Source organism: Branchiostoma belcheri, unplaced genomic scaffold, assembly GCF_001625305.1.
Source record: "Branchiostoma belcheri isolate BF01 breed outbred unplaced genomic scaffold, Haploidv18h27 scaffold410, whole genome shotgun sequence".
NCBI lineage: Eukaryota > Metazoa > Chordata > Leptocardii > Amphioxiformes > Branchiostomatidae > Branchiostoma > Branchiostoma belcheri.
In genome coordinates this window covers 1-13,723 of record NW_017804033.1, presented here as the reverse complement: position 1 = coordinate 13,723, position 13,723 = coordinate 1, and the positions used below count along the sequence as shown (strand labels likewise).

Below are 13,723 nucleotides of genomic sequence, written 5' to 3'. Positions count from 1 at the left end.
CCTGGTTATCTGGCCGGCGGTAGTAACACTCGCGGTGCTTACCGCCACTGTTGCTGGAATTTGGCTTGTTCCAGGCGCGCTTAATTAGGTACAGGCACCGTAAGACGGTGGGGCTGTCTTTGTTACTAGACACGACCATGATAGTCCGATCTTTATGTGAATGCAATGATTGTGTGTGTGTAATTAAAATGAAGTTAGAACTTGAAGCACAGTATCTTTACACGCCCTGGGAGCAGTAATGGATTTAGCTCTTTGTATGTTTTATGCTTGTGACGCGCCCTCATTGTATTAACCCACGCTCCTCCGCAGCGTCCGCTAGCGCGCTATAATTAAATCCACATCTGGGCGCGCGGCGGGGTCCCCAGAGCAACACAGTGCGGAAGCATTAGCGTGTATTTGTGTCCTGGGGCCGAGAACGCATTTTGCGCAAAGCATGCTGGGTAGCAGAGTGAACTGTCCTGGGGACGAGAGTTTGTGGCGCGGGCGGAGAATGCCAAAACTCCCTCCGTGGCTAAGTTCCTTCCGCGACTAACTCCCTTCTGGGCAAATGTAGAGGGATAACGGTACACCCTCATAGCGTCACCAAATGAGGTACTTTGTAAAGGTCCGTTTCATTTGGTATATATTACCATTGTGACAGCATTTTATACCCCAAAATAGGAATCTTGCGTCTTGTTTTAGGTCCCGATAGTAGAAAGAATGCAGTGTACATGTATTCAGATGGCCGCCGTGTAACGTTACGTACTAGCACGACAATACCGCCAGAGTAGAGTAGGTTATCCTAACCCTTTAGATAGCGCAAAGAAAACAAAAACGACAGATTTGCATTAAAGAAAGTTTATTTTCCATAGCCTGGGCTAAGCCACGATCTATAACCTATGGCTTCTCCACGGGCGCTGGGGACGAGCGTGGTATTAACCGTTGCCTAATTATAATGTCTGCACAGTAGGTCTGGCGTTGACGCTTGGGATTTTGTTGAAATATATAAAACTTCACGGAGAATTGTCGCCTATGGCTTCTTGTTTATGTTTCATTTTATTGACCCAGGAAGAATAGTGCTTTTAAGCACTAATGGGGATCGAAATAAACAAACAAACAAACCCTGGTTTTGATATCCTATGCTGGGTTTCTCAGGCACAACGAAGTAGCCAGCATCAAATGCAGTGACATTTCATTTACAAATATGTCAGCATCATCTTAGAGTCTAGTAAGACAGACCAATACAGAGAAGGAAACTGGGTGTCCATAGCGCGCACGGGGAAGGCGACATGTCCAGTAGCGATGCTGGAGAAGTACTGTAAGTCAGGTAACATTGAGATAACGTCAGACAATTTACTTTTCAGAGGTCTCTCAAAGACAAAGTCAGGTTGGAAACTCAGTAAATCAGGTCGACTGAGCTACACACTAGAGACCGAGAACTAGAGTTAGACTTGCTTAAGACGGTAGTAAATGATGTTTCCACAATGTATGACACCCTATTCATGCCGAAGCCATCTTGGATCGAAAACGAGGCTTGGGGAGCAAACAAACTATCACGTGGAAGCCGATGAAAGCTCAGTTTTGTCTCCAGATTGTAGCGAGAATTGTTTGTGCAGCTCGGCACACAACAGTGGAATTTCCCCATTTTGTTCGGCCCAGGTCTGGGACGCGTCTAATGCACTTGCTCCCCAAGCCTCATTTTCGATCCAAGATGGCGTCGGCATGAATAGGGAATGCAAGCATTACAGACAGACTGTTTACGAGGCATTGTTGAGTGACAAGGCAAAAGATAGGTACGTGCATGACCAGTTGAAGGAAAGGTTGGTAGTGTCTTTGCCCTTAGGAATCTAAGTGGACTTTACCCGTACTTTGATCAATCGATGCGGTGCATGCCCATGCACTCGCGCCCATCCTAACACATGTGTCTGTGTGTTTAATGTGTGCGGTAAGAGTGCGCATCGTGTAAGGGGATGATTGCACGAGGGGTAATACAGAAAATGACAATTACTTGCGTTTAAGGAATTCTGATGACGAATTGGCAACTAATAATCAAGTTTCTGTAGTCCCTGCAGGTGTGCAGGACAGGTGAGAGATCATGTGACATGATCTCCAGGTGAGAATCAGGTAGACAATATGTACGAAGGAGTTGACTTCATTCGACGCTGAGTCACGGCACCGAGCAGGTTGGACGAAAGTTTGAGTAATGTTAGTTAAGCTACACTAGGGGAGTAGGAGCTCAGTTCTACTTCTAGTACAAAAGTTTTCTTCCAGGCAGAAATCCAAGAGCAGTTCGGTTGTTTTGCATAAAGGCTCTGGTGTACGTCCCCCATTTTTTGGCCTTCGTATAACGGGAGGTTTTTAGGGGTTGCGTAGCTGGCAAACAACCTAGTTTGCTTAGTTTTTCTCATCAGAAATAAAGTTGAGAGAACAATGGTTTATATTCCATAAAGCAAAGGCTTTTTAGCCAAATTAGTCGTTATGTAAGTTTCGCTTGCTTATTTGGAATAAACTTAGTGGAAGAGCTCCGTTTTTCTCTTCTCCCACGGTCCGCCATCTCGTCCAGCGGTAACGTTTGTGACAGCATGAGCCAAGTTCCAGGGAAAAAGGTCCCTACGTCGGTGTCCAGGGAAAAAGGTCCCTACGTCGGTGAGGTACTGTTGGCGGTAGGGACTCGGTTAATTAGGTTAACTAGGTGGGGAAAGAAAGCTTGGCGCTGTGGCATTCGGGCTTGCCAAGATAGAACATTTGTATTCTCCAAGCAGATCTTTTGGTGGGGGTAAGACAGTATCAAATTGGCCAGTCTAACCATTTCCCCACCAAAAGATCTGCTTGGAGATTAAACATGTGCGCTCTTGTTCCGTATTTGAACATGTGCGTGCTTGTTCCGTAGTAAGGACGAGTGTCCCTTTTTACCTCCATGAAAAATGGAGGTATTGTTTTTGGTGTGTCTGTCTGTCTGTGTGTGTGTCTGTCTGTGTTTCCGCAACTTTGTAGTCAGCATAACTTCAGAACGCCTTTATGGATTGTGATGATATTTGGTATGATGGTAAGTCTTGGAAAGACAAAGGTCAAGGTCAAGTATGGGCCTCCTGGTGGATGACCTTGGTACTGCAGCAGAACTTCCGGTTTTTGTATCTTTTGTCCTGAACAAGCTATGGTCTTGACTTTTTGGTGACAGATAGCTTATCCTGTCAGGAATAAGTGGCGTAAGTTTGGTCCCCCTAGCAGGTTGTTCTGGAACTGCAGGTTAGTTTCTGGTAAAAACTTTCAAAGCCAATAAGTCCAGATTGGAACAACGTATTTTCATCATTTTTGGTGTGTAGGTACCTGAGAGACAGTTGTACATGATTAAATGCAAATTATGCAAATGAGGACTTAATTTGCATAATTAATGAGGAAATTTTATAATTTTATAATTAAAAATTTTATTATTTTTAATAGTTTCATATAATGGTACTGCTATACATGTAATCTATTTAATCTGTGGCAGGCGGAACATCAACAGATATCAATCATGCAAATGATCTAATTTGCATAATTAATGTGAAAATTCTGTGAATCCTTAATGGTGAATGATGGGAATTTTATACCTCGTAACATATGTAACTTACTTAAAGGTATGCATCGCTATGCATATATTATGTTAATGTAGAGGTATTTGCATAATTAATTAGGACAAAGCAAGCCCATATTTCATGGAGGTATGAGATCTCGGAACTCTTGTTTCTTCTGCCTTTCTCTGGTTTAACTTGGTTTGCTACCGTTTATGCAGCAACTACAGCGGCGACTGCAGCGACTATGAGTACTGCTCAGGTGGTCGCTTCATGCAGGTGGGACGAAAGGCTCGACTACAACTATCGTAGTAGTCACCACCGCAGTCGGAAAAGGAAAGCATCTGATGCCGAAGACATCTCCGCCAGGCCAGTTGTCGCAAGTACCAGCTCAGCCACGACTGCGGTCCCGGGGACTAGTTCAGCGTCGTCGGCGCCGGAGGTCCCCGCTCAGAGCACGGAAATGTGACAAACCACTTCTACTTTACCAGTTTTTACGAATCTGAGGGGGTAGAGAGAATATAGCTAGGATTTCTTACTGCCCGCGCGTACAGGAAGGATACGATCGAAGAGGAGGCAGAACGGAGGGGGGCGTCGACGACAAGAAGCTCCCAATCGACCAACCAACCAACCAACCAACCGACAGACTCGTTGGTGACAGGGAGGAGACACTCCACACTAGCTCGCCGAGGTCTTTACCACCCAATCCTTAATCAATCACCAAGGCGAGAGTGGAAATACATAAAACAGGTGTGTGCTGCAGGTGTAGGATCACACGTACATGGCGTGATGTCCAGGTGAAGGGTAGGTATTTATAGAGCTGAGAAAGTTTGAAAATAGATATCTTTCAAATGCTAATTAATAAGCCTATTCGCCATTACCGGCGCGAAATGCATGATGGGTAATATCCGCCATTTTGAGAGATAAACAAAACCGCGTCGCCCCGCGACACAGCGAGCGCGAGTGTCGAATCCCGCTACGTAGCTAAAAAAAATGAGTTTACCCGGGCCGTAAGTGGAGATTTTATATCTTATTGGACGGCAAAGATGACAGACGTTTCTTGGTTGAGGTTAGACTGCCGGTAACTGCCGGTTTTCAAGGCGTTTCCGCGAGTCACGTCCAGGGGGAAAAGCCTACAACTTCAAGGCGCATACAACTTCGTATGCTTAAAAGAATCACGACGCGGTTGCCGAATTCGCCGAAGACAGCAGCAGGTTCAGTTGTGAATGTCAAGAATTATAGTCAAGAATAAAAAAACTCACCTATTCTCGGCCCGGTGGGCTTCACGGAAGGGTAGTTCGTCGAACCGAAGGACGACGTCAAAGGATGCCCCTCCCCCGCACTTAAAAATCGGCCCAGCACTGATCACGAGTTTAGCGAGCCGGCCCTGTGCCTCCCATACTACGTAAAACGGCTGTCGGGCGACTATGATGAGGAGAAAACATACTCCTACTTCGACTTTGAATGGGTAAGCGAAGTCCCTTACCACCATATTACCCCAACTGCAGACAGAAATTGCTTCCTCAAACGACTAGGCACATCTTACCTCCTTAGTCCACACTGTCTTGGCCGCGGAGACGAACTTGTCCACAGACCCAGGATACAGAACCCAAGACATAACAGTAGTATTCAAGCAACCATGGCATTAATTTTCTTTGAAGAACCTTGTGTTTAGTAAAGGATTGTTGCATGTTGCCAGTAATACTTGTGTTAGTGTACAGGTCTTTCTCAACATATATGGCATTGTATATTTAATATCATATTTCCTATGCACCATTCATTAAGTGCTGTCCACATATAGAGAGATATGGGAATAAGAAAAATATCAAAATGGTGCTTGTTTTGTTTTCTTTATAGTATATACATGTATGTAACAGTACAATCAGTGTCCAGGGAAATAGTAATTGAAAGGTTATCTGAGTTGGTAAGTTACATATTTTATTTAAAAAACTGTTCTCCAACTCAAGAAATTTGAGTTTTCAACTATATCTGTCTTCATCAACTATCTGAGCCAAGTGCTGTGGCATTATATTTTCTACATCACTTTGATTGCAGAGCTGTTTGTGTGTTAACACAGTAAGTTTATGTTTAACGGTGCTTGTATGTTTTCTATCACAGTGTGAATGTTTACAGTAATCTAGTAATCGCCATCGTACAACCTATGCTGTCTTGCAAATATTATTTAGTATTTAGACAATAAACCGGATAGTGAATGTGAGTGAGTATGTAGTACTGTCAATGCAGTTAACTGACTTGTTTTTCTTGTGTTTGGCCAGAAAAACAACAAGAGAGTAGTTACAAATTAAATATTCCACTTTCAAGATCCAAACGCAGGGGTCAGGTGTTTGGTGTAAGTAGTGTAAATGACTGGAGTTCTCTACATACACCTGATCTTATGGTCAACAGTCAGTGGAAAAGGTCTAAACTTAAGTACTAGTACTTAGACCATCACTGGGAGCACCTGTGGTGCAGGCACGAAGGAGTCAACTACACCAGTTCACCACAGCTTTCTCAACTGCATGCGGAAAAAGGTATCTTAAGTGGTAAATATAGTGTTAATGACTTGACATCATGTTCAAATATATTATTTTCCACTAATTCAAGTTAATAAGTGAAAAGATAATCATATTGAATCTATTTACAGTAGACCCTTGTTAGACTAAAAGTCTGTACCAGTTTAGCAGTATTACTGCACAGAACTATCAAAATTCAGTACATAAAATATCTGTCATGATTACAATTTGCAGCACTGTTTATGTGCGGGTTACAATATACTTTCATGAAACCATTTCAGAACCTAAGTGTACTTGTATTTTTAGTATATTCCATCTGGGTTTGGCTTCAAGCTTGTTCATCAGTTTATTCCCTCTTCTCCTAGCATGAGGTTTTTTTCTTCTCATAGGAAAATGGTCCATTTTTTGTACCATGTATTTGGCATGTCTCTTCCATTTTTCTAGATGGTAAGTTGAATTGCTGCAATTCACTACTGCACACAGCTTCATGTTGAGGTCGGGAAAGTAACACTGTAAAAAGAAAAAGAGAAAAAAATTGAACCAAAAGTTGATGGATTTACGTTCAAAACATCAAGTCTTGAATGCACTAATGCAATTGCATTTGCATGCACAAAACCCCCATGTATCCCGCTACGAAAACCACACTAAATATTTATAAACATATAGATGTCATCACTGCTTGTACTATTCCTAAATCATTATTTTAATCGGTAATAATGTCGTGGTGAGACGGTGAGGATTGTGGTTAGAAAGCTCTATGTGCTTGGGGTGACACAAGAACACGTAGTGTATCGGTCTTCTGAAGACAAAACTCATGCAGTTTATTTACGATTTTTACCGACTAAAACTGAGAAATTCCACCATTACCTTACACAAATAACCACTCTAACACGAAAAAAGGTATTCCAAAACTCGTTTTATCGAGATTGGACCGGAAAATTGAGCGGAAAACGTGAAGACGGAAGGCGTGCAGGATGGGGGAGGGGGCGNTCCACCATTACCTTACACAAATAACCACTCTAACACGAAAAAAGGTATTCCAAAACTCGTTTTATCGAGATTGGACCGGAAAATTGAGCGGAAAACGTGAAGACGGAAGGCGTGCAGGATGGGGGAGGGGGGCATGCATAACTAATTAGGCGCTAGCGCTAGCTTGGATACCGTCAAAAAACGTACCGTAAATCCACTTGAAGATAAAGATATCGCGATATTTTAGGCAAGATAGGTCCAGAACATCGTTGGAACTCAGCCCAAGGCGGGCCACCACCGGTAACGCCGTGTGTAAGCTGGAAATCGAGACATACGCTGGCGCTGGGGACGATGGAGGCCGCGGGTTTGTTTATCTCCAATTCTTCGTCGCTAAGTAAACTCCGCGCAGGCGCACTAGTAATGGCGAATAGGCTTATAGAATTAATGATTTGAGAAGTAGTTGTGTTGAGTAATTGAGGACAATGCCAAATAATCACAATATATAGATTTTGCAGTACAAGCTACAAGTGGAAGAGCATCTGGGAGAGGCGAAGGATCTGGTGAGGCTGGAAAAGTACAGAAGGGCGTAGAAGAATTGGAGAAAGGTGAGAAACTTTATCGGCAGAAATTGATTATGGTAGCCGATAAATCCGAAAACGGTTGGTCAATGGTCCAAGAGTACGTTAAAAACGACCTGGCAGATAACTCGGATGATGAGAAACGTATCTCCAAACTATAGTACAGATCCAGCAAGAAGACCAAAGAAAAAGATATTATTAATAAAATCGCAAATCCCGATCCTTCCACAAGTTTTCCTATGCTAATTCTGCTCATACGTCGGCTAAGCTGAATTACCGTGACAATTCTTTCAAGCCAGGAAACTGTTTCGCCTGCGGAGAGGCCAATCACTGGAAGGCTTCGTGTCCCAAACTGGTTAGCGCTAAGAAGAAAAACATGAATGCACAATCTACCCAATTTTGACATGTATCAACTTTTTTCTCCCACAGCGGACTCGTACGTGGGTGCATGACAAGAATGTGAAAACTCATTTTGAATCCGGGATCGGTTACGACCGGGGAGTTTATGGCTTTATAATATTTCATTTATGAAGAAGCTTAAGAAGGCCAACCTAAGGTTGCGGTCAGAGTCCGTTTAAAGAAGTGTTTGAATCACTGTATTTCGGTGTGGAGATGTGGTTTCCGTTTCTCAGGGACCGTCGTGTGCTCTGCTGTCTGTCGTCCGGAACCAGGGAATGCAAAGGGTGGTTGACATCCCGCATTTGCTTGAAGAGTGTCTTCGCTGCAGTTTCCCGTCTGTCCTGGAGGGTGGAGAAGGGGGTTGTTTGGATACTGTTGCCATAGATAATCCTCGGCCAATATTTCTGGCCAAATATTGTTACAATAAAGACATTTTGTTACAATAAAGACTGATTTTGTCACAATAAAGACTGATTTTGTTACAATAGAGACTGATTTTGTTACAATAAAGACTGATTTTGTTACAATAAAGACTGATTTTGTTACAATAAAGACTGATTTACAATAAAGACTGATTTTGTCACAATAAAGACTGATTTTGTTACAATAAAGACTGATTTTGTTACAATAAAGACTGATTTACAATAAAGACTGATTTTGTTACAATAAAGACTGATTTTGTTACAATAAAGACTGATTTTGTTACAATAAAGACTGATTTACAATAAAGACTGATTTTGTTACAATAAAGACTGATTTTGTTACAATAAAGACTGATTTTGTTACAATAAAGACTGATTTTGTTACAATAAAGACTGATTTTGTTACAATAAAGACTGATTTACAATAAAGACTGATTTTGTAGACAGTCAAGTTGAAACAAAAACAACTAGAAAGGCCGACATTTGCTTGGGAGCAAATACAGCATATTTCAGTCCATCTCCCTCCCACGCAAAAGTGGACTATTCCAAACTTACCCAAGTGCAAAACTGGCAAAGGTTCTCAAATAACTGAATTAAACAGTAGCTATATATGAGAACAAAGATGCAACAACAAGTACTTTGAATCTCGAAAGCTTTACTAATCTTATTACAGGTACAGGTGTATGCAAAAACTAACAATGATGAGATTTGATACATTTGAAGGTCTAAGGCACATAAAATTGAATGTGTGGGTCATTAGGCACGACTTACGTGCAATGTGACCTCAGGTAACCTGCAATGGAACACGTGTTCCATGGAACACGTGTTCCATGGATGGAACCGGCCATTCTTTAGATAGAACATGGAATGGGTACAGCACTTTTGGCCCTTTTTTTTGCTGAAAATAGCCATTAAAGTCCCCCCAAATGAGTCATTTGGAAGTGGTGTATGCCAAATACATGACTGCTATTCTGTAGACACACGTTCAAGGTACCCTTATACCGAATGTCATATCATTTGGTTGTAATACCAGGGCTCAGGATCCAAAAATCCATTTTTTGTCGAAAAATGCCCCAAAAAACCTTCATAAAAATTTTTCAAAGGCATGTTTCAAAAAAATGAAAAAAACGTCTGGGGGTATTTGTCCACTCTACCTCCATGCCAAATTTCAGGTCATTTGGCTGAATGATGGCGGAGATGAATCCCTTTGACTGTTTGGCAGGAGGAGAAGGAGGAGGAGGAGAAACATGAGAGAACACAATATATTTCATCCATACCATGGTATGGACTGAAATATAATAACAAAACTTGTACATAATGATGATTACAAAATAATAAAGTAAGTTCAAAATCAATAGGAGAGGTCAGAGGTCGACCTAAAATAAAGCACAAAATAATCTGAACATAATCCAGCATTTAACGTAAGGCCACACCAAGTAAATTTTATGGATGACGTCCTTTGGAGACCCTAAATCTAATGCGAGAGGGCGAAAAAAAAAAGAAAGGCCCTGAAAAACAAGATGCCTAGATTAGAAATATATTAAGAGGCGACAAATGTTAGGACACAAATTGAATGAGGTGACACAGTGTAACAAGCAGGAAGTCGTTTATTGTCCTGTCCTGTTTCTTTCATCACATTTTTGCAGGCCTGCAGAAACAAAGCATGTGCTCTTTACCCATTTCACGTTACGGGGTTCACGTCAATCTAACGATTTGTGGCACTGTCGTGACTCTTTGGTCATAGTTACAGGAAGCGGAATTTCTTGTGTTTTTTTCTAGGAACAGGCCAAAATCAATGCGTGCGCGGACGTCATCCATAAAATTTACTTGGTGTGGCCTAAACAACAAAGGTGCCCACAAAAGTAACAAAGGTATAAATAACTTAAATAACTGAATAGAACATAATGCCCGACTGATCATAATTCCAAAGATAAATATAACATTGATCAGCCATTTGAATAACTAAAAGGTCAGTGTACGCAATGTAGATAAGTCATCCTTGTCTCAATGCTTCACCAGATTTCCTAGAAACTCACGTGTAATTGCCTATTTCTTCACCTTAGGCTTCCCTAGGATACTTTTGGCTGCATTAAGTATGTTTTGCACTACATTATACGTGGGAGAAATCACGCCAGCCTTGGTGTGCGCCCATCTAATCCCGTAACACGCTCTCTCTACTGCAGAAACGGAAGATGTGTTTTGCATCACTTCTAACATATACAAACTTACATGAAAAGATGATGCTGAGAAAATATTTACTTCTGGATATTTGTCGGCGAACTCACGCCATTTCTGAAAAGCTCCACTGTACTGGTGAACAGTCCCGGGCGCTCCTGATGCCACTGCAACTCCGGGCAATTTTTTCAGCCGACGCCTTCAGGTGTGGGTTCTCCAAGCGTTTCGCCAGAAGCCATGTTGGAAATATTCAAACATAAGAGACAAAACACAAATATGTTATAGATTAAGTCATTATGTGATATTTCTCCCTATAACAATAGAATACTAACTATATTTAAACTTTACATCCTCTGTGTAGAAACAATCCTTCTGCCTAACCAGGGCTAACCAACTTTTAGAATAGAACCTTACTAATTTCTTATTTAGGTGGTTGGCAAATCTGTCCACTTCATGAGGTCCCCACAACCTGCCAGACATGAGAACACTCTAGCATCCAAGTCATAATCATCAACATCAAAGTATTTACACAGTGCATCTGCCTTCTCGTTGTCTTCTCTAAGTATCCATTCCATTTCACACGAAATGGCGCACTAGTATACTGTGCGCACGTCTCAAAAATGTCAAAAGCAATATCATGTGTCTCTTTGTACTACCCATTTGTACAATTCTGATAGCAGCAGTATTGTCGCATTACCATTTGACACATTTTCCATTCAATTCTTCCTTCAAACCGTCTGACACTAAATGAATGGCACGCAACTCTCTCCAGGTGGAACTCTGTCTCCTTTCTGATTCTGTCCAGGTGCATTATGCAAAACGATGTTCCAACTTGAACACGTATCCTCCGAATCCTGTCGATGAAGCGTCCGTGTAAACTAATCTGACTGCTTTGGACGCTGTCGCCATAGGAAATCCGTTCGCAGAAACTAAATATACATAAGACCACACCAATTTAATGTCTTGGTTAACAGATTCGCCGCTTCATTTTTTTCTGATTTGCAAATAGAAATAAAAATCCAGAATCAACTGCAAAATGCTCATATTTTGCCCTGAACAGTTAAAAACAGACCTTGTCATCCTAGTTGTTAGTTATTCCATCTTTCAATGCACTGGTATCATTAAAAGTTCAAAATTCATTGTTTAGATTTTGAACCAGCCTGGTGTGTTGACTTCATGGCTCCTATCGTACCATTTTGGGCCATAATACGATGCCAAGGCCTGTTTTTATTTTTTATTTTTTTTCGCCCGCCCGCTTCAATATTTTTCTAGAAAAATCCGTTAACCAAGAAATTAAATTGGTGTGGCCTAACAGAACTTAACTTCTTTTATAGCTTGCGGATCTAATTCTACCAAACTAAACCAGTTTTTCCTCTCTTGGCTGCAAACAACTTAAAACAACTTTGAGTTTGTCTATATGCATGGTAAAATGATGACCCGCAAAATGATGGGAAAGGTATTAAGAGGCTTCCGCACACTGGCCGATCAGTGGCTCATTTAGTGAATATGTTTATGCTGCACAAAGATTTCAAATACTCATGTTTGGTAACTTTGGCGCTAACGTTACAAACAGAAATTCTTGTGATCGTTACGACCTTCATGACCCCTAGTGCAGTACTTATCTGTTAAGTGTTCAAGACAAAACTGTTGTGTTACGCCTAAAATGGCGGTTTACTGGTTATATTATGCGCTTGTCCGAACCAGAGGAGACTTCGCGTGCGGATCATGTCGATGATAGATCTTTCAGTTTGACTCTAATGAACCATTGATGTTTATTTATCTCCTGTACACTCCCTTAATAAGCTATAAGAATAAGCTAATCAACCCAATCTTTTCACTGATTGGCAGTCTGTTCTACATACAATCACAGCACAGCATGTTTTGATGGTGGTACGTAGCAACCAGAAAATGATAAAGAACATTATTCAATCAGGCTTGAATCATATTTATACTGCCATCAAAGACAGCGTTTTCAAATTTGCATTTTTTTCAGATGTCATTGTTGTAAGGTACTACTACCTTTGAATGCACCATTTTAGTCAATGCCTATAATAGTGACCTATATGTGCATTAAACCTACAACAAGGGTACACCAAGAGAGAAACAAACACGTTTAGAATTTGAAGTGCTTCGTAACATCTTTATTACTAATGTACAGACATCTCCAGATTCAAGGAAATTTTTTGTCACACAACACCAAATTGTTATGCACTATAGCTAATTTATAACTTATATACATGCATCCATAGACATTGTCTTGTTTTCACGCTAAAGTTATTACATATATTTTAATGTACATTCCGAATAAAATCATAGACAACTAACAGCAAAGTCATCACATACATTTGTCATGAGTTACCTTAGGTCCAAAAGCAGGCACATTTGACCCTCTATGGCTGACTAACTCCCTTGGCCTTTGTAGGCCGATTTCTACTATTCATTCCGGCTCTAAATTTGGTGGAGACTAGGGAGTTTGTTCGTCCAGTGGATTCACGCGGTTCCCCCGTACCATGGTGACAAATGTTCGATAGATAGCTATAGCATCTTGACGGAGACTCTGTCGTAAGTCCGGTGTGCGGATGATACTTGCAACTGGGTTGATCGCCGAGTTTAAAACTACCAGCAATGGTGTCACCAAAGGTACTCCAGTGCTCCTGGTTGGAATTGGACAGTTATCCACAGCCATATGGCACACTGGGATGAGTATTAGGGGGAACAGCCAAAAGATAAAAGCCGCTACTACCTGAATCATAACAGTCCTGGCTTTGTGCACACTTTGTTGGTATTTTCTTTCTGCTGCATCGTTAGGCTGATCTTGGTTTTGTCCCGGATTGTTCTGACCCCCTGGCTGCCCAAGCCTTCTCTTTTGTCGTTCTTTCATGGCTATGAATACACTTATATTTGTGAACAGCATCACACAGGCTAACAGGAGAATCACTGTGCATGCAAGAGCAGCAACCGGCACAGGGAAAAGGTTGAAACACTTTGCGTTTGGCATGTCTATACAGTTTAAACCCATAATGGGCATGAGACCAAACAGGGTCAGAACAAGCCACGAAGTAACAATGGCCACACCTGCGTCGCGTTTGGCACTGTGAGCATGGGTGTGGAAAAATATAGGATGTCTTATAGCAACA

The 13,723-nt window shown here is 41.5% G+C and overlaps 1 protein-coding gene and 1 long non-coding RNA gene across 2 annotated transcripts; both read right to left on the bottom strand.

The window, feature by feature from the left end:
* Positions 1-5,573: 5,573 nt before the first annotated feature.
* LOC109477931 lies at positions 5,574-7,426 on the bottom strand. The gene is made up of 2 exons (XR_002140698.1): positions 7,220-7,426; positions 5,574-6,553 (listed from the first exon to the last, which is right to left on the bottom strand). It is a non-coding gene; the product is annotated as an uncharacterized LOC109477931 (long non-coding RNA).
* A 5,624-nt stretch (positions 7,427-13,050) lies between these two features.
* Positions 13,051-13,716, bottom strand: LOC109477926 (sphingosine 1-phosphate receptor 1-like; the record flags this gene model as incomplete). The annotated part of the gene is made up of 1 exon (XM_019779388.1): positions 13,051-13,716. A coding segment is annotated over one exon (666 nt), but the record flags the coding sequence as incomplete, so codon positions are not given.
* Between the last annotated feature and the right edge of the window lie 7 nt (positions 13,717-13,723).